Source organism: Cydia fagiglandana, chromosome 12 (genome assembly GCF_963556715.1).
Source record: "Cydia fagiglandana chromosome 12, ilCydFagi1.1, whole genome shotgun sequence".
NCBI lineage: Eukaryota > Metazoa > Arthropoda > Insecta > Lepidoptera > Tortricidae > Cydia > Cydia fagiglandana.
In genome coordinates, this window is record NC_085943.1 from 4,640,017 (window position 1) to 4,662,051 (window position 22,035).

Consider the following 22,035-nt stretch of genomic DNA (forward strand, 5'->3'; position numbering starts at 1 on the left):
ACAGTACCTTCAAGTCTAATTTAAAAAAATATGGAAGAAATGTGTTTATACCGTTTTTTTTATTACTTAAATGTTATATTTCTAAAAGAATTAATGTGCTAAACTTCCAAAAAAATTAAACTACTTACGCGTTGGCTACTCCCTATGAAAATCAACTGTCACAGGGACCTTCATTCGACACGAGGGTTACAGAATACCAACTTTGTGTGAAAACCGACTCGCTCACAACATCCAGGAATAAAAACATATTTTCCGTATATCTTATATTTATTATTTTACATAACGAAATACTTAAAAATAACAAATCCTTCAAAATAATTACTGACATTTCAATCTTACATATACCCATATTACATAATACAAACCTAGAATGGACACTCATTCTTGATTGTGACATACAGACCACATCGTGTCGAATAGTTTTCATACCCACGTAGCGATAGCGACATTGCCGTCGAAATGATAGTTTTAGATCAGTGCAATATGACCTGTTTCTCGATCTTATCTTGCTGCTCTCGCGACTGTAGCTGCTGCAGCGTTAGCAGCGACACGCCGAGTTGGTCCTCGCGCGTGAACGGCTGCGCCATCTGACGTAGCCACCGCTTGCATATCTAAAACAAATGTCAGTTTAACCCAAGTATAGTCTAACGTGTAACAAGTACGTCTAAAAATATCGATACGAACAAAGTGCCAAAAATATACACTACCTTAATATGCGGGCAATAAAGTCGTGTATATATATTTTTAAGCGTGACTACGCAAGGGAGGGCTGAAATTTGGTGCTGTGACCAGGATGACAGATGACAGGGTTGTGGATTGTGCCGTTCTAAATGACATTCCGTTTACTATAGGAAATATTCTCCACACAAAACGTTATATTCTTGAGAAGTTGAGAACTACTACACAACACTAGTTATTTATGATAGGGGAAGGTAATCGATCAAAACCCAAAATATAAGACGAAATTATGACGTTTATACTTGCACAGTCTGTGCTATTAAAATCGCTGCCAACTTAGTTTGGTCTGACTCTATTATTCAAAGTGCCCCGCCGCCACCAGAGCCCCGTCAGAGTTGTACGAACCTGCACTGCTTCTTCCGTGCTCAAGTTGCACAGTGAGTCCTTGAGATGCTCCTGTATCCAGCGCGGCAGCTTGGTGCGTTTGTCGGCGCGGCTGAATCGCTTGTCGGCGAACACCATGATACCGTAGTCCGTCTTACCGCTGCCGACAAAAAAGGTTAATAAACAGTTAAATGCCACTTTTGTTTAGTAATGTAGATATTTACAAAGACTTTAAATTCTAATAGACTACATATATAATAAAATTAGATACAAAAATACTTAAGTACATAGAACATATTCGTATTCTATGACCGAATCACACAAATAAATGTGTACGTTTTGAAATGTACCTATTGTTTTTTTTTATTCAGTGTATCTTACCGAAGGGCTCTGCCGACGCACTGCGCCGCGTGTCTCATCGCGTCGAACGTTAGAAAATCGTTTTCGCGAATCTGAAACATGGAAAACTCCATTAGTCACTCTATCGTGTAATTTTCGTCTTTTTGGTGCGATATCATCAATTTCTTGAGTTTTCTAAGAATAAATTAGGTACATTTTGAATATTGATATTACAGTGAAACCTGGTTAATTGGAACCTGGATAAATGGAAAACCTCAATAATTGCAACCAAAAGTCCGGTCCCGGTCCCTTGAGACCAAAAGGCCTCTATAATTGAAATTTTGGAACCTCTATAATTGCAATTTAGATTTTAGTGCTTTTCGTAATTTTGCCTCTATAATTGACCACATCGCAACTTAAGACCTCTATAATTGACACTGTGCTAAAAAAATCCGTTATTTTTGCTCTTGTTTTTACCTCTATTATTGAAACGAGTCTTACGTATTACCTCTGTAATTGAAATAATGTAGTTGTAGACAGCAGAAACAATATTTTGATAGCAATGATCATTTTATTTATATCTCCATCCAGAATTCAATTTATTTATTGGGTATCTATCACAGCCTGTAGTAGGTGAAATATTATTGATCAATAAAAAACAAAGTAGGTATGCTTTTTACATTCTAATAAAACTTTCTTTTACAATTCAAGGGAATTTTTTAAACCCAAATGATAAGAAAATAAAGTGGTAATTAATGTAGTGTAAAAGTGCAAGTATAGACAGAAGCAATATATAGACCAGAAACCCAGAACGTAAGCGTGTAAATCTACTTTAAATGGTTATTTGCACCTCCATAAAAGAAATTTGTCAGAACGCAACCTCTATTAATGAAAACCATAATTGACACAACGATTTTTTGAACCTCGTTAATTGACGCGACCTGCTTAAATGAAAAACCTGGTTAATTGACAAAAAATGGCCGGTCCCTTGAGATTGCAATTATCCAGGTTCCACTGTATTGATAATAATAACTGAGTATGAGTCTTTTACAAACTACTGAAAATGGCGTCAATTCTTAATTTCAAACGTGTTAGGGCCATTTGTACCATCCCTCTAACCGGGAGTTAAGCGGTTAAACCGTTAACCCAGTGTCAAATTGTACTGGTAACCATGGTAACTCCAGGTTTAACCGGTTAACCCCGGGTTACTGGGATGGGGCAAGTGGCCCTTAAAGTGTACTTTTGTCAGTAGAATCACTAACAAGAAAATGTCCTAGAAAATGTTTTGGTAGTGAGACAAGCATGTTTTTGGAAAGGACCACGTCTTTGCATCAGTAACACAGAATAACAAATAGTACTACCGTACAGAAAATTCACTCCTTCATAAAAGTCAGATTTAGGTATAAAATTATACCTATAATTCGCCGCCTGCAACAAAACTGAAACTTATAACCGCGCACGAAGCGTGAATCTTCTTTGTGCGAGCGCCACGTGACACGACTATCGTGCGAGCCGAGCGGCCTGCACTGCCATACGCCTGCCCTACCCGGGAGGTGCGCCGGCCAAATGTACCTAAACTGCGTAGTGACACCCCCCTGTCAGTAATCAGTATGAAGACGGGAGGTCACCTGGAACTGGTCGCGCAGATACTCGAGCCGGGCCTTCAGTATGCGGCTCTGCGTGAACACGTACGGGATGCCGAACATGAGCACGGCGCGTCCGAGGTGGTGGTCGAAGTCCACGCCTTCTGATACCTGAAATGAATTGAAACTTATAGTCTGTCAAGCCACTTCTGTCAAAAGAAAAGAGCGGCAAATTTAACAAATCTAGACGCATAGAAAATTTGAATTTCGCGCCTTTTTCTACTGAAAAAGTTGTTTGACCGGCTATATTTTACTTATATAGGTATTTGTAAATCAAGAGAAAAGGCTATTGCTGAACGAGCGAGTCTCATCTTCGATCCTGCCTTCCGCCCAGATGGCCTAGCCAGGATGATAATCGTTTGCAGAAAAAAAAAGAGAAAACTATTTCTCTATCGCTCCTCCATATTTGTGCGATAGAGACAGATTGCCTTTCGTTTCGTTTCTCTGTTAATGCAGATCGTCGCTTGTCTTTTTTAATTAAAAATATAATGTATCGTTACCTTGCCTCGCGCCACGGACAGCAGCACGGCTCCTCGGCCGCTCTCGCACGCCTGCACACAACTATACATTAACCATCACAATCACTATCCTCCTGAGTCCCTGAGGCCTTTATAAAGGATTAAATTCAAATGGAATTTGGAATTAAAATGGAATATAAGAAGGTTCCAAATTCAAAACTGCTAATAATGACCTGCTAAAGAGACTATACATCTGAAATCAAATATCAAGTCAGCTCAGTCAACAAATATACACGGTGGCTAAAATAAACTGCATTCCCGTTGCCAGGGAGGCTTTGGGATTATACTAAACAACTTTACTATGGGACCAATCCCGAAATCGCGAAAAAAATTTTGGCTGATCCATTTTAGGGAGGCTAAATTTTTTTTCACGGTTTCGGGGTTGGTCCTATAGTAAAAGTTGCTCAGTATAATCCCAAAACCTCCCTGGCGGGTGTGCAGTAATTTTTTGGCCACCGTGTATACTGAAAGACAGTGATTAAATGAAATGAAATGACACTGAACTAATTTTTCTTTTGACGTTAAATCGGTTAACACATTCATTACCACTAAGTGCTACGGGTTACGCTCGTAGCGCGTAGCCACGGTTTCGCCGTATGTAGCGCGTAGTCGCTACGAACAGTGTACCCGACAGTCGGGTTCTTGGTGTTGAATGTGTTAAGAAGTAACTGATGTGATTTACCTTTATATAATTGACGAGTGCAAAACTAGTTTCGGCAGAGTCTTGTGTTTCGATAAAAAGTAGCTTGTGCCTTTGTAAATTCGCCACAACTCCTGTAAATTAAAAAAAGGGTTAATTAAGGTGCGTCTCGGAGAATGTATCTTGTATAGTAAAATATTTGAGAACCAAGGTACATTTGCGGGTTGAAATAAGGTTTTTTTGTCAAAAAAATATTTTTAGTTACAAGCTTTAATCGCTGCCTTTATTGTTCTTTCAACAATCATCCAGGCAATTCTAACAAACCCAAACACACAGGTTGCGTTGTTATATCACAGAGTTCCTATGGCAGCTCGATGGTAGGTACCATAATATTGCATTGTCACCCAACTTACATATCGCTGGCCCAATATTACAGAGTTCTATGTTACATTTTCAAGATAGTTGAAAGTCGCTACTACAGTATTCAAATTTCAGTTCGATAAAAGTGAAACATAGAACCCTGTATAATGGGCCAGCGATATGTATGTGAAGTTTCAGCTGAATCGAATAACGGGAAGTGTATCGTCTAATTTACCTTGCAAGGCTTGACCCGAACATGCATACATTGCAAGTTAAATAAAAGTTGTTGTTTTTATTATCACTTTATTTGTTATTGGTAAATAAAATATTTAATATTTAATAAAAGTTTGTAAAAAGTAGTACGCTAACATAGTATACCTTGGTCATACCAGGCGCCAACTACGCTCTCCAGATAGAGGTACGAAGTGAAGAAACACACCACTCCGTCCGGCACGTTTGCTGCTATCTGTGGCACATAATGCCCCGATTTTTTTATTTTGATGTCGTTTTTTTTTCGTTAGTTTTAGACAAAATTTGGCTGGCAAAAGCTCTGCCGAATGAAAATATCGTCGGGTGACAAGCAAAAGTCACTAACTAACACCATTGAATTTATTGGACAATAAACCGTGTTACAAATGTAATAAAGTGCATAGTTACTTTAATTTTTTGATAGTACTTACTGTACTTAGTGACTTTTGCTTGTCACCCGACGATATACAACTTGAAGTAATTCAAAGATGCACTGAGAGAAAAGTACAACAAAAATACACTTAGAATTACAAAAATAAACTTAATCCGGGGACAAGGAGAGTTAACTAATAGGAACAAATTGACTTTTGCAATTTCTATTAGTTCTTGCAATTTCTATTATCTGTTTGTTGAAATTATATTTGGGATTACTGAGCTGTTTGTAGAAATAAATAAACTTTACAGAAATAGTGAAACGTCCATAATTATTACTAAAACTTCATTTTTTCCCCCAGTACAGAACTGTTTTTTAATTCCTGGTGATGATTTTTCTCTCAGTGTGGAAGCTAATGCAGTTAAGAGTGCTATTACATTTCGGGGTTGAGCGAGTTTAGGTATTTTACGCGCTGCGGCAGGCCGTGCGAGCTCAGTATTCCGATCCCTTCTACCACACTCGCACTACAATGATGGATTAAACATTCTTGATCCTTCGCGAAGCATATTGAAATCAACCATAACAACACTAACTGTACTTAACTTATAAAGTCCTAAAACTGTTATTTGGTAAGTACGAAAATACTAAATGCAGTGCAAATGTACATAGGGGCTGTTCATAAATTACGTCATCTATTTTTGACCCCCCCATCCCCCAAATCATCCAAAAATCATGCTTCGGATGACTCTGTTTCCTCCTACGTCATGCTACCATCATCCGATGTCCAGACCCCCCCTCCCCTCCTCCCATTTGAAACGACGTAATTTATGAATAGCCCCATACTCGTACTTAAGAACTTATATTACTCGAAAGAAATTATAGGTACTCGACTACTCGCTTATTTACAAGAAACAAGTTACAAGAAACTGAAGATACACAGGGTCTGATGATGGAGCTGGAAGGTGGCCACGGGTACCAGTCTATCATGTAACTAAACCACTTCGTGTTTGGGCTCGTTTGATTCGTCTCAACAAGATCTTTGACACTGAAGATACACAGGGTCTGATGATGGAGCTGGAAGGAGGCCACGGGTACCAGTCTCTCATGTAACTAAACAATTTCGTGTTTGGGCTCGTTTGATTCGTCTCAACAAGATCTTTGACACAAGACAGTACTCAGGGTCTGATGATGGAGCTGGAAGGTGGTCACCATTACCAATCAACCATACAACTAAACCACATAATAATAATAAGCCCGCAGGGCAGCTTGTGGCGAGCTGTTGGGGAGTAACGACCCCACGGACCCGAGTGCTCCCGAGAGTCGGTCAGGGTCTCCGTCTCCGGCGTGTCTTCGTCGGTCGGAGTGGACCCCAAGGGGACCCGCAGGACTCTCAGCTCTGGCTTGCCTTCATTGGCCGTCCAGAGAGGAGTCGTTAGAGCTATATGCTCCAGGGGTGGAAGTGAAAGATGCATAAGACGCGAGTTGGCACAGTGGCTGTTAACAGCCACTGGGTAGAAAGCGGCGCACACCTCTCGACACCCCTGAGCCGCTCACACCGATGTTGCTCCTGGTCGTCTTCGCGACGGCAGTTTCAGGGGCCCATCTAGTCAGCGGCAAGTCACCACCTGCCTCGATAACGTGTTTTAGCATTGTTATGGCAGGTGTCCGGACTTCTCTACAATAGCCCAGTCTCATTGTCCATCCAAACTTCAATCCATAGACCGGTATACTATTCACTTTTTTTGCAATAGTCCCAATGCCTGCTGCGACCGATTCATGGGTGTTTATTGTTGCGCCTGTGAACGGGTTCCAGCAGGCGTTCTACATGACATTAAAGCTCTCCAAGGGGCCTCTACGTGTTGGATCTATATCCCCACGCAAGCCTATCAAAAGACCGGGATTTGTAGGCCCGTGAATTCGAAAATGGAGAAACAAATAATAATAATAATAAGCCCGCAGGGCAGCTTGTGGCGAGCTGTTGGGGAGTAACGACCCCACGGACCCGAGTACTCCCGAGAGTCGGTCAGGGTCTCCGTCTCCGGCGTGTCTTCGTCGGTCGGAGTGGACCCCAAGGAGACCCGCAGGACTCTCAGCTCTGGCTTGCCTTAATTGGCCGTCCAGAGAGTAGTCGTTAGAGCTATATGCTCCAGGGGTGGAAGTGAAAGATGCATAAGACGCGAGTTGGCACAGTGGCTGTTAACAGCCACTGGGTAGAAAGCGGCGCACACCTCTCGACACCCCTGGGCCGCTCACACCGATGTTGCTCCTGGTCGTCTTTACGACGGCAGTTTCAGGGGCCCATCTAGTAAGCGGCGAGTCACCGCCTGTCTCGATGACGGTGTTTACATTGTTATGGCAGGTGTCCGGACCTCTTTTACAATAGCCCAGTCTCATTGTCCACCCAAACATCAATCCATAAACCGGTATACTGTTCACTTCTTCTACAATAGTCCCAATGCTTGCTGCGACCGGTTCACGGGTGTCTATTGTTGCGCCTGTGAACGGGTTCCAGCAGGCGTTCTACATTACATTAAAACTCTCCAAAGGGCCTCTACGTGTTGGATCTATATCCCCACGCAAGCCTATCAAAAGACCGGGATTTATAGGCCCGTGAAGTCCAAAAAGGAGAAACAATAATAATAATAATAAGCCCGCAGGGCAGCTTGTGGCGAGCTGTTGGGGAGTAACGACCCCACGGACCCGAGTGCTCCCGAGAGTCGGTCAGGGTCTCCGTCTCCGGCGTGTCTTCGTCGGTCGGAGTGGACCCGCAGGACTCTCAGCTCTGGCTTGCCTTAATTGGCCGTCCAGAGAGGAGTCGCTAGAGCTATATGCTCCAGGGGTGGAAGTGAAAGATGCATAAGACGCGAGTTGGCACAGTGGCTGGTAACAGCCACTGGGTAGAAAGCGGCGCACACCTCTCGACACCCCTGAGCCGCTCACACCGATGTTGCCCCTGGTCGTCTTCGCGACGGCAGTTTCAGGGGCCCATCTAGTCAGCGGCAAGTCACCGCCTGCCTCGATAACTTGTGAAAACATTGTTATGGCAGGTGTCCGTACCTCTTTGTAATAACCCAGTCTCATACTCCACCCAAACTACAATCCATAGACCGGTATACTGTTCTCTTTTTCTACAATAGTCCCAATGCCTGCTGAGACCGGTTCATGGGTGTTTATTGTTGCACCTGTGAACGGGTTCCAGCAGGCGTTCTACATGACATAAAAGCTCTCCAAGGGGCCTCTACGTGTTGGATTTGTGTCCCCACGCAAGCCTATCAAAAAACCGGGATTATGGGCCCGTGATATCTAAGGAGATACAAATAATAATAATAAAAGACGTTTATTCAAAAAGTTTGAACATAGGTACATAATAAAAGTACACGATAATGCTTACAAACTAATTGAAAAGGTAAGTGGCTCAGCTTATGTCTGTGCCAGAAGGCTTCGGGGCACAGCGGCCCTAAAGACTTGCAGCAACGGACGCTGTTATTCTGCCACCGCCGTATTTGTATCTAGCTAAGGACAGTAAAAACATTTACACCATTTATTACATGTAGGACAAGATAGCAAAACCGAACAATGTGCAGTGGATAAAACATCGTGTTTAGGCTCGTTTTATTCATCTCAACAAGATCTTTGACACTAGGTGATACTCAGAGTCTGATGATGGAGCTGGAAGTTGGTTACCGGTACCAATCAACCATGCAACTAAACCACTTCATGTTTAGGCTCGTTTGACTAGTCTCAACAAGATCTTTGACACTAGGTGATACTCAGAGTCTGATGATGGAGCCGGAAGGTGGTCACCGGTACCAATCAACCATGCAACTAAACCACTTCGTGTTTAGGCTCGTTTGATTCGTCTCAACAAGATCTTTGACACTAGGTGATAAACCAAACACGAAGCCCAAACACGAAGTGGTTCAGTTATGTGATAGACTGGTACCCGTCGCCACCTTCGAGCTCCATCATCAGACCCTGAGTAGTATCTTGAGTCAAAGATCTTGTTGCGACGAATCAAACGAGCCCAAACACGAAGTGGTTCAGTTACATGGTAGACTGGTACCCGTGGCCACAGTCCAACTCCATCATCAGACCCTGAGTACTATCTTGTGTCAAAGATCTTGTCGAGACGAATAAAACGAGCCTAAACACGAAGTGGTTTAGTTGCATGGTTGATTGGTACTGGTGACCACCTTCCGGCTCCATCATCACACCCTGAGTACTATCTTAAGTCAAAGATCTTGTTGAGCCGAATCAAACGAGCCCAAACACGAAGTGTTTTAGTTGCATGGTTGATTGGTACCGGTGACCACCTTCCGGCTCCATCATCAGACCCTGAGTACTATCCTGTGTCAAAGATCTTGTTAAGACGAATCAAACGAGCCCAAACACGAAGTAGTTTAGTTGCATGGTTGATTGGTACCGGTGACCACTTTCCGGCTCCATCATCAGACCCTGAGTACTATCTTGTGTCAAAGATCTTGTTGAGACGAATAAAACGAGCCTAAACACGAAGTGGTTTAGTTGCATGGTTGACTGGTACTGGTGACCACCTTCCGGCTCCATCATCAGACCCTGAGTACTATCTTAAGTCAAAGATCTTGTTGAGCCGAATCAAACGAGCCCAAACACGAAGTGTTTTAGTTGCATGGTTGATTGGTACCGGTGACCACCTTCCGGCTCCATCATCAGACCCTGAGTACTATCCTGTGTCAAAGATCTTGTTAAGACGAATCAAACGAGCCCAAACACGAAGTAGTTTAGTTGCATGGTTGATTGGTACCGGTGACCACCTTCCGGCTCCATCATCAGACCCTGAGTACTATCTTGTGTCAAAGATCTTGTTGAGACGAATAAAACGAGCCTAAACACGAAGTGGTTTAGTTGCATGGTTGACTGGTACTGGTGACCACCTTCCGGCTCCATCATCAGACCCTGAGTACTATCTTAAGTCAAAGATCTTGTTGAGACGAATAAAACGAGCCTAAACACGAAGTGGTTTAGTTGCATGGTTGATTGGTACCGGTGACTACCTTCCAGCTCCATCATCAGACCCTGAGTACTATCTTGTGTCAAAGATCTTGTTGAGACGAATCAAACGAGCCCAAACACGAAATGGTTTAGTTGCATGGTTGATTAGTACCGGTGACCACATTCCGGCTCCATCATCAGACCCTGAGTACTATCTTGTGTCAAAGATCTTGTCGAGACGAATAAAACGAGCCTAAACACGAAGTGGTTTAGTTGCATGGTTGATTGGTACTGGTGACCACCTTCCGGCTCCATCATCACACCCTGAGTACTATCTTAAGTCAAAGATCTTGTTGAGCCGAATCAAACGAGCCCAAACACGAAGTGTTTTAGTTGCATGGTTGATTGGTACCGGTGACCACCTTCCGGCTCCATCATCAGACCCTGAGTACTATCCTGTGTCAAAGATCTTGTTAAGACGAATTAAACGAGCCCAAACACGAAGTAGTTTAGTTGCATGGTTGATTGGTACCGGTGACCACCTTCCGGCTCCATCATCAGACCCTGAGTACTATCTTGTGTCAAAGATCTTGTTGAGACGAATAAAACGAGCCTAAACACGAAGTGGTTTAGTTGCATGGTTGACTGGTACTGGTGACCACCTTCCGGCTCCATCATCAGACCCTGAGTACTATCTTAAGTCAAAGATCTTGTTGAGACGAATAAAACGAGCCTAAACACGAAGTGGTTTAGTTGCATGGTTGATTGGTACCGGTGACTACCTTCCAGCTCCATCATTAGACCCTGAGTACTATCTTGTGTCAAAGATCTTGTTGAGACGAATCAAACGAGCCCAAACACGAAATGGTTTAGTTGCATGGTTGATTAGTACCGGTGACCACATTCCGGCTCCATCATCAGACCCTGAGTACTATCTTGTGTCAAAGATCTTGTCGAGACGAATAAAACGAGCCTAAACACGAAGTGGTTTAGTTGCATGGTTGATTGGTACTGGTGACCACCTTCCGGCTCCATCATCACACCCTGAGTACTATCTTAAGTCAAAGATCTTGTTGAGCCGAATCAAACGAGCCCAAACACGAAGTGTTTTAGTTGCATGGTTGATTGGTACCGGTGACCACCTTCCGGCTCCATCATCAGACCCTGAGTACTATCCTGTGTCAAAGATCTTGTTAAGACGAATTAAACGAGCCCAAACACGAAGTAGTTTAGTTGCATGGTTGATTGGTACCGGTGACCACCTTCCGGCTCCATCATCAGACCCTGAGTACTATCTTGTGTCAAAGATCTTGTTGAGACGAATAAAACGAGCCTAAACACGAAGTGGTTTAGTTGCATGGTTGACTGGTACTGGTGACCACCTTCCGGCTCCATCATCAGACCCTGAGTACTATCTTAAGTCAAAGATCTTGTTGAGCCGAATCAAACGTGCCCAAACACGAAGTGGTTTAGTTGCATGGTTGATTGGTACCGGTGACCACCTTCCGGCTCCATCATCAGACCCTGAGTACTATCTTGTGTCAAAGATCTTGTTGAGATGAATAAAACGAGCCTAAACACAAAGTGGTTTAGTTGCATGGTTGATTGGTACCGGTGACCACCTTCCGGCTCCATCATCAGACCCTGAGTACTATCTTGAGTCAAATAAATACATATAGAATGTCAGGTCGTTTCAAATATTTTTAATCCTGTCCGGTAGTTTATTAAACTGTACCATTATAAATTATAATACATACTATAAAAACAGTGCTAGGATCAAAGTCTCTCGTTGCGGTTTCCACGCACACAGTTATAGCGTTTTACACGGCGTCCGCCGCACACAATGATAAAAAACCTCGTCGTCGCCGTTGAAAATGTGCAGAGCCGACCGACACACGTCCTACCTGTACAAGCTCTGCCGCGGCACTGAGCTGGCGAGCGCGCGTCATCGGTAATATAGAGTAGTTTTCAAAAAATTGCCAAAAAATTATAGTAGAATTTCATAAACACTAATGTATACCAACAGTATAAGCAAACGTTGCAGATTGCTTGAGTATGAAAATGACTTCGATATTAAATAGATTTTCGTAGAAATTGACACTTGTTTCGGAGAGAAAATTGAGTTCGTTTTACTTTGATTTTCTCTTTCTCAAAGGTATGTAGGAAAAATATCGTTTGATATGCCGAAAGTACAGGGTATTAGTAATACAAAATAGCCAGGTTTAGCAGAGTAAACTTCTCAACATTTCCAAATAAGAGCTTGCCGTTCAGTGCTTCACGGGGTTTTTCGGAAACGACCATCAGAAAAAAATTCATTACTAATTTAATAAGTCCTTTTTCTAATATTTACAACGATATTTAAAAAGATAAGAAGACGCTTTTACTGGAACAAGTACTCATTTTTTCTAATAATGAGCACAAAGTCCTGAATTTCGTCGACTAGTATCATCAATTTTGCATTATTTCGACTTTTCTTGTAAGAGCGCTCTTAATATACATTGAAATAGTGTGGAAGGCTTGTGTACATCAGTAGGACTCATATATACTTCTGGTGATTATGATTAATAATAATAGGATGCCCTTAGCCCCTCACCTCTACTAGTAGTTGCCCGTAGTTTCTAATTACTGCAACGTCTTCCCGCGTCTCGTATTTTGACGATATCGTCACCTGGTCGCTGCCTTTTGAAACTATCTGGAAATGAAATAGGTAGTATAGAAAAAAAAACAAATGGCGAATGAACTTTGATTGACAGCGTTTGACTTTTTTTCATGCAAATTTTAAAAAACTCCTAATTCATATAATAATTAAAACATCGTAACAAATCAAAATTACATCAAATAGCGTCAAAATATATTCTTAATATTAATATCCAGAGAAGAAACTGAGGACTACTTTTGTCGGGAGAAGCGGTCACGTTGGTCTCTTTTTCTATTAGGAACGATATACTGACCATAGGCAGTATGCAGGGCCGCGCCAGCGTCATGGTGAAGGAGCTCATGACGACAGGGTTGAAGTCCAGGATCTTCGGGTACATGTCTAATGGCGACAACGTACCTGGATAAACACGACTGTATTATTATAATGCTACTACTATACTACTACTACAATACTATAATAGTACTATAATAGTAGACCCAAACCAAACGGACGACCGGGGTCGTAAAACTTCTCATTCACGCTCGCAAGGTTGTAGGTGGGGTGAGAGTAGGGTTGCCATACGTCCGGATTTGTCCGGACATGTCAAGATTTTTGACCCTTTGTCCAGATTGCGGCCGGACTTGGCAAGTGTCCGGATTTTTAGGAATGACCTTATAAAAAAAAATGTTTACGTGATAGACTGCGTAAAAAATGCGATGCGGCGCGGGCGCGGGTCTTGCGCGTGCGTGGAGGAGGCTACGGGGTCGGGCGGAGGGAAAGGGAAAGGTAGATCCACGATACAGTACACCGCAGAGCGCAGTGCGCCGCCGGGGCGTCGTTCAAGCTATGCCAAATCTCTGTTACAAGAAATGTCCGGATTTTTAGGGTGGTGTCAGGATTTTTATCAGGACATTTAATTTTTCCATATGGCAACCCTAGGTGAGAGAGATAGAGATATGATCCCAGTCGTCCGTTTGGCTTGGGTCTACTATAGCTTTCCAATCGAAAAATTACAGCGATTACAAGTAATCTTAGGCAGAGAATAAATAATAGTACTAATTACTGAAGATTCACTCTCTAACAAAACGCGTCTATTAAGACAGCAGATATGACCGCAAGGTGGCGCGAGCGCGAGCAGGCGTTCGTTCCGTAGCGGTGCGCGGCAACTACTACTGTTATACACCAAAACTGGTGCGGCCGCATGTACTTGTAGCGACGCGACGAAATCACGGAGTGAGCCACGCCTGTCTTAGGTGGGAAGTTCACTTGGCTTCCAAAGATTTCAAAAGACTGGCCCGTTCTTAATTCCGACCGAATACTCCCGTTTGGCGTCAATCGCATTGTGCGCACGAATGCCACAACGCGATTGGTTGATGAGTTGTGCAGTCACTGCACGATTGGCTCGTATTCGTCGCACAACGCGATTTGACAACAATGTTCTGGTCCCATTCGTAGTGCTTGTAAGGCCCGTCTTCTCGAAGTAATATATGTATAAAATGTATGTAATGTATTAGTCAATGTTGGCTTCATCACCTTAGTTTGCTATGCTGAGGAGAGATTCAGAATTATATTGCCGGCCGGTCACGCTCAAACATCTGACCATAAGTAAGCCTAGACTAAAATTGTTTGTTCAATAGAAATACAAAGTCTTCCGTGGTACCTGAGGTTATAATGACTGTCTGGAATCTGGCGAACACCGGCCTCATGGCTATTGACGAGTCCATACACCTGTAACAAATATAAGATTTTTTGATGCTAATACTTTTGATAAATTATACTGTCAAGTGAGAAAATATTTCAATAATATTTAAACAGGACTTGAACGGAACGGAAGCTTGTCATAGAGTTTATTAGTAACTTAGTTCGCTCTCAACGTCACATGGCGATCCTGCCAATAGCCTATCATGACTATCATGAATCTAATTTTATTTGTTGTACCCATATCTTACTTGTTCTTTGTGATTTTCAGAGTTTATAGGTATATGTATCTGTGCTCAATTAAAAAACGTATTAAAATGAGACTTACGAAAAATGCAGTATAGGATTTGACACAGTAGGCGTTTTATCGTCAAAAGGCTCAATGATAACCACAAAGCCCTTCGTATACGTGGAGACTAAGGTAGCCAGATGCGCCACCAGGGTCAGCGCACCCAGTTGCCCCGGGTCCGGGATCTCTAGTGTGCGCATGAGAGAAGAGAGTCGAGATGCGCAGAAGCGGAGAGGTTTGCGCTCAATGCAAACGCGAGCGGCCACGTCTTTTAGGAAACCTGGGAAATGGGAATTTGCATTTAAAATAAGTAGGTACAGATACATCTGTGCCTATGCACTACAGTGCATAATTTTTTCCATCGTATTTTCTCGGAAACGTTCGTATTTGTCATGTTACTTCAGTCCACCTCAGTACTTTTTGTACCGAGACTGACTGAAATGGCAAGACACGTTCGTACGTTTCCGTGACAAGAAAATTTCGTGTAACTCAGATTTGGAATTACGATGGTCCACATGTGACGAGTCAACTTCGCGATGAGTATATAAACTAGGACTTATCTACCTTTTACTAAAAATCACTTCACAACTTTTTTTTACCAACCTCTTGAGAAAAGTGGTAGAACAAATTGAGCTTATGCCAAATGTTATAGAGTAGATGTTAGCTAAATGTACCTGCAGGTGATTCCTGGACAACGTGCTGGATCCGTAGCCGAGTCTTCAGATATTCTATAAACCGCTTCAGGAAACCTAGGAAGTGCTCTGCATTGCGTATGTTGCCGGGCACCACCTCTGTGAAGAAATATGTTAATTGATACATATGTTACAATAAATAAACTGTGAATTTCTTTTTTATTTGAATGACACTTGGGCTTACTATTATATATCTAACGCAAAAAATAACAGGTGCCTGCTATCGTTCGAGTATGCAAGAGCGACGGGAAGTAAATTGACGAAGAAACGATCGACCAATGTCCGCGGTAAGCTCTAAGACTAGAATAAAAAAAAAAAATTGGAACATTTTTTGTGGGACTTACTGCCGTTGTACCTACTGTCGGAACCGCAGCTCACGTTCAGGCTACTTTCTGAAGCTTTTCAAGACCCGAAAGGAAATGATAAAGGTAACTGTCTCGGAGACATTAAGGGATTTAAGAGTATCTCACCGTTGAGCACCTCGTCGGGTAAGATGGGGTTCCCTAAGATGGCGTCGGCGTCTCGCTGCTCGGCCGCCTCGCGTAGTCCGGTCACCATCTGCTCGTATTCCTCCGTCAAACGCGCTGCGTCCTCTTCGCGGATCCTGTACAACACGTGTAAAATTTCTATGAAAATATGACGATTATAATGACATTCCCTTACTTTTGTTGTATTCAAGTTGGTGCAAAGTATAGTTCGTTTTTTTTAGCATTAGAAAGAACTTGAAAGAAGGTAAGCGATCTTGATATGTCTTTTAAATGAAAAACGCTCTTTAAAAATCAATAACTATTACTTATGAAAGCAGAAGAATATAAATGAACGTATTAGATTCATTATTGTTACAATGCCGTAACTTATTTTTTAAATGTGTTTTTCAATTAACCGATTCGGTTTTTACGTGTGGCGTATGACACGGGAGGAGTGTCATCATATTCTATGGCGCATGGCATGGCTGCCGTGTCATGAAATGATTGTTCCGCGCCACAGCCAAAAGTTTTCTAAAATGGAACACGCAACGAATCGGTTAAAATACACATCAAGATTGTTTACCATATTTCTAATGCTAAAAAAAACGAACTATAACTTACTGAGCCACAGCTTTCTCTAAGTTCTGTAGCGCATTTACACTCTTGTCGATAGTCCGACGTGTGATCTTCACGCTCAGCGAGTCGATACACACGTTATCGATGTTATGGGCTTCATCGAACACCACTACGGCTTCTTTGTTCAGCTCTTTGGAGACCACTTCCGCGATCTTCGGGTCGAGGAGGTAGTGGTATGAGTATACTACGATCTCGGCGTGAATTATCTGTGAAAATATTAAAAGATTTTAGTTAGAATAAACGAACGACATATATTTATTTGCTTATAGCAATACTTTTAGCAGATCATTGGTGGGCCTTGTCTTTGCAATAAGGTTTACGATGATACTTTTATAAATAGGAATTTGATTTGAGTAATAACAAGTAAAGAAATACATACAAATTGGCTGGTGAAGTGATTTGCGCATTTTGTTAAAAAAAAGTTGTACTTATTATTTATAACACGGCTGACTGTAGGTCTTATTTAACAAGTGTCATTATGGGATCTCAATCTCATCAGATGCCATTGAGATGAGATTAAGAGCGCAGCAGGAGGTTGCTGGACTACAAAAGCAAAGGATAGGGATAAATGGAAAGAGCTAGAGGAGGCCTTTGCCTACAAAAGGCATAAAGATGTAAATTAGATTAGATATATATAGATAATGTTAACAACAAAATGAAATGTATTACAAAATACTTATCTAAAATAAAGGCTATTTCAATTTCAATTTCAATTATGGGATCAATCCTGATTTCGGTAAATCATTGAAAAAAACCCTGTATGTCTGTTATCGACAGTTCATACTTTGTAAACCTCATTATAACCGACTGTTAACAGTGTTCCTCTGAGTACTTACAGCAAATCGTGACAGGAAGTAAGGGCACCAGTTCCGGTCCGCGCCATACTGTTTCAGGTCATCCATAGTATACACTCCATACGGTAGCATGGACTCCTTGCCTTCTCGGTTGAAGCCTTCGTAAAACTGGCCTGCCAATACAAAGGGTTTAACCTCCTAATTTTATAATCAGTAGTAAAGGAAATAAGGTTGAATTTCTTTTGTTTAAAAAACATAGAAACAAAAGAAGTGCAGTTCTACAGAAAGATTCGTGGCGTATTGTAAAACGGGCAAATCGTAAGTTTACATCAGGGATGTTGCGGATATTTGCATCCGCATCCGCGGAACATCCGCATCCGCGTAAAATCGATGCGGAGCATCCGCATGATGCGGATATCGACCAAGTCGGTAACCGGAACGTATTAGCGGCGGCACCGGCGGCGTAAGTGCTAGGTAATTTCGTCATTATATATAACGAAATAAAACGAAAAGATCCCGAAAAGTCGGCCAAGTTACTGTTTATTAAATAAAACGCACCTATATTCTTGCTCAAATACTAAACGTTTCGTTTTTTTTTTAAATAAATAATGCAAAAAATGTAATATTTGACGTTTTTTAAGTACCAAATCTTGACATCCGCATCTGCATCCGCGGATGTCAAAAAATCTGCATCCGCAACATCCCTGGTTTACATAATGGCTATGACTGCTCTGTGAAGCAGAAGAGAGAATTTTGGTGCAGTGGATAGTCAAAGTTAAGACAGATATATGGTAAAGACACACTTTCTTGGGCACAAATATTTATACAGTTCCAATTTAAAAGGGTTGTCATTGAAGTAATCAATACAATAAGCAGCAAATATGAATTGATCAGATTTCATCTTGAATAAGACATTTTTGGCACTATCTAATTGTGAAAATTCTGTTTTGGTCTTTGACTTACATATACAAGACTAATAGTCATGAAGCTATTTGGGAGAGTCTGGAAACTCAAGGAATTCCAAGTCCATACATAAACATTATCAAAACAGTATATACAAAAAGTACAGCAAGAATTCAACTGGAAACGGTGGGCCCGGAGTTCCAAGTAAAAAGAGGAGTCCGGCAAGGTGACCCACTGTCACCTAAGCTGTTCTGTTCAGTACTGGAGAACATTTTCCGAAAGCTAGATTGGTCGAATATGGGCCTAAACATAGATGGAAAAAAATTAAACCACCTCAGATTCGCTGATGACATTGTTCTGTTCGAAGAAAATCCAAGTAACCTGGAGCTTATGATACAAACATTAAGTGATGAAAGCGCCAAAGTGGGCCTGACAATGAACACAACAAAAACAAAACTATTAACAAATTCGGCCCACATACAAATAAAAGTAGGTGAACAACCACTGGAATACGAGTATGTCAATGAATACTCATACCTAGGACAACTCATTTCATCTCAGGACCAGACAAACAAAAAAATCAACCTAAGAGTAGCAAGTGGATGGAGAAAATATTGGTCATTGAAAGAGGTGATGAAATCGAAAGACTCTATAAAAAGGAAAGTATTCAACACCTGTATTCTACCTTGTATCACATATGGGTGTGAAACATGGGCACTTACAAAGCACCAGAGAAATAAATTGCAATCATGTCAAAGGGCCATGGAACGAAGTATGACAGGAATAAGTAAAAGAGACAGAGTCAGAAGTGAAAGAATAAGAGCCAAAACAAAAGTAACAGACATCCTAACCCGAAACAATCAGCAAAAGTGGAGGTGGACTGGACACATGATGAGGGAAAATCGAGAGAAGTGGAGCAAAATTATAACAGACTGGTACCCCAGAAACGCTAAGAGGAATAGGGGAAAACAACTCAAAAGATGGGTGGATGAGCTAAAACTTGCTGTGGGACCCAACTGGAGGAGAGTGGCCCGCTATGGAGTACAGTGGAAGCAGCTAGAGGAGGCCTTTGCCAAGAGGCACACTGAATTGAGGGACATACTCTGATGCAAAATAAAATCACAAAATACCAATTCATGATGAAAAGGCTAATATAATAATAATAATACAAGACTAATGTTCAAATCTTGCTCCAAATCACACACTTACATATAGGTACATCTGGATTCCTCTCATGCCGGTTCCGTATGTAACTGGCGGTGAGAGAGTGACACTTGCCGTCTACCAATTTGCCCTCTCTTTCTCTTGACACCTACAATGAGAATGGAAGGGTTATTCAGGTAAGAAATTATTGAATATTATTTTAAGAGTCACATTATTACAAAAATTGGCTAGAATCCAATATTTGATTATAAAGTACAGATGTAATGAATGTTATCCAGAAACAGCATGACAATAAATAATAACGTGACTATGATATCCATGAGCTTGATATGTCCGACAGATCAATTATTTTGTTTAGTTACATTTTTTTTTTTGTTCTGTTTTGAACTGCCATCAGTCGGTATCGGCTATAATCAGTTTTGCTGTATATAGGTATTGTTTTTGGGTTTTGGAAACCATCGTCTCACTTAACCACTACTTTCATATTGCACAATGTTTAGTTACATTTAATTTACAACTTTATTGGCACGCATGCAATAGAGTATTTAAGACTAAGTTCGGCCTGGCCAGCCACATAAGGGGTCGCGATCATGGAAAAAACGACCTGCTATAATATGTTACTCTTTGAAAGCCGTAAAAATATGTGACACGCTCTTATGGCTCTACAAATAAGATCGTGTCAGATATTTTTGCGGCCTTCGTTGTGTAACATATTATTGCAGGTGACTGTACATATATATATTTGCAACAAAAAATTTCAGCATGTTTGAATATTTTGGAGTATCAAATGTCATGTCTTACTACAAAAATGTTAAACTAGATTCAAATATACATGCCTCCGGATGTATGCACAGGTTCTTCCGAGAGCTGAGCACAACTCCAACCAGGCTGGGTTTCTCACCCTGCTGCTGCTCATAGTAGTTTATCAAATTCTTCAACTCTTCTAGCACCTTCTCTATCTCAGGTACTGTACGGGAGCAGTAGATCAACTTTCTGTCAAGTGATAAATATATAAACAAATTTATTTAAAACTGGAGTCATCTACATCTAAAGATTTTTCTACATTTCTAAGCTTACCTCACATGGTGTGGATTTTGAATCATGTATGCAACAATCAAAGACAGCAAAGAAATAGTTTTTCCAGTACCTGAAGGCATTTCTAGAAGACCATGGCCCTGAAGTTAAAAAATAAATAATAGTAAACATAACCTCAAAATGTTATTGTTGCGTACAATTTTTAGGAGTAAAAGTTATTTGATCAGTACTTACTTTTGCATCCAGTGCCCTTTTTAACTCCAGCATATACGCATATTGCTCTGGGTAAATGTAATCGTAAGGGAAATACACCAACAAACCATCAACAGTCAATCTAAAATAAAAATTACAATTTATTTATTTATTACACAACATGACCATAATGAAAAATTAACAGGTATTAATGGAACAGCGTACTTCATTTTCAATGTTGAACTACTTTTTTATTCAACTGTAAAGAGTTATATGTTTCAACAGTTTTAAAATAAATAGAAAGATGCGCTTTATGAACCGGGCGGCATTTGGTTTGGATTTGGCTCATTTGGCTTCAAAGAACAAATGTCAATGTCAGTGCCGCTGTCAGTGTCAATCATTGTGCGTTCGGATTTTAACTTTTGTTCAAAGTTGAAAATGATTTTAAAACCTCAAATATCCAAACGATTTAATATTTTTATATTTATTATTGTAGAGGAACCGAAATAGCAACACATTCCCAGTAAGAAAGCTGGGAATTTTATTCTTGATGTAGTACTGTCTGTTCTCTTGAACAAAATATATATAGTTGGTCAAGCAGATCTTGTCAGTAGAAAAAGGCGGCAAATTTGAAAAATGTAGGCGTGAAGGGATATCATCTCATAGATCTCGCGCCTTTTTCTACTGACAAGATTTGCTTGCCCATCTATAGTTTGGCAGGCCATTTTCGTCAGTAGAATAAGGCGGCAAATTTTAAAAATGTATGTAGGCGCGAAGGGATGTGCTCCCATAGAAACTTTGAATGTTGCGTCTTTTTCTACTGAAAAGGTGGGTTTGCCAGAGTAATGTACAGTGTTTAGAGAGAGGCAAACTGAGGTTAGGTACCGGTAACAAAAGGAAGGCCTACCTCCACCGGGAAAAACGAAATTTTGGTTTACGTTTTTGGCAGTGGGCCCTTAGTCCTATCTACGATACGCAGTATCTTAATTCTGTAGTTTGTGGTACGTAAAATGCGACCGTGTCTCATAACAAGTATGTGTACTCGTACCTACAGTTGCCCCCATTTTTACACGACTGACCAAACAAAAAGAGTGTATTGGTAAAATAAAAAAAATACCCATTCAGTTCTTACTGGGGACTACCGGGTAGGAGCAAATGAGAATTAATAGCCAAGTTCCTATTTGTTTGGGATTAATTTACATTACCGCTAAACAAAGGAATCTCTTGTTGATTAATGGTTAGTTTACTTACCTTTTGACCCCAAGATATTGAAGTCGTTTAGCGTTAGCGATAAAGTATTAAGTAAGTATGCTATTGGAATTCTTTTACAGTCAGTTGCTATCACGTTGGTCTCAAGAAAGAATATATTAAT

The 22,035-nt window shown here is 41.2% G+C and overlaps 1 protein-coding gene across 1 annotated transcript; it reads right to left on the bottom strand.

Annotated features, from left to right (window-relative positions):
* Window positions 1-289: 289 nt before the first annotated feature.
* Window positions 290-20,908, bottom strand: LOC134669453 (general transcription and DNA repair factor IIH helicase subunit XPD). Its single transcript, XM_063527027.1, has 20 exons — window positions 20,889-20,908; window positions 20,706-20,805; window positions 20,514-20,611; window positions 20,273-20,429; window positions 19,482-19,584; window positions 17,412-17,542; window positions 16,561-16,781; window positions 15,943-16,076; window positions 15,455-15,571; window positions 14,820-15,060; window positions 14,454-14,521; window positions 13,107-13,210; window positions 12,749-12,847; window positions 4,941-5,028; window positions 4,245-4,336; window positions 3,545-3,595; window positions 3,030-3,155; window positions 1,444-1,514; window positions 1,084-1,222; window positions 290-611 (listed from the first exon to the last, which is right to left on the bottom strand). The coding sequence occupies exons 1-20, from the start codon at window positions 20,891-20,893 to the stop codon at window positions 474-476; spliced, it is 2,283 nt and encodes a 760-aa protein (XP_063383097.1). The 5' UTR covers window positions 20,894-20,908; the 3' UTR covers window positions 290-473.
* Between the last annotated feature and the right edge of the window lie 1,127 nt (window positions 20,909-22,035).

What these genes read in the sequence shown, in the direction of transcription:
- LOC134669453 (XM_063527027.1), bottom strand. An exon ending in GAATCCAGATGTACCTATAT is followed by an intron (nt 17,543 to 19,481) that starts GTAAGTGTGTGA and finishes TTGTATTGGCAG; the next exon opens with GCCAGTTTTACGAAGGCTTC. An exon ending in TGGCGCCTGGTATGACCAAG is followed by an intron (nt 4,337 to 4,940) that starts GTATACTATGTT and finishes TTTAATTTACAG; the next exon opens with GAGTTGTGGCGAATTTACAA.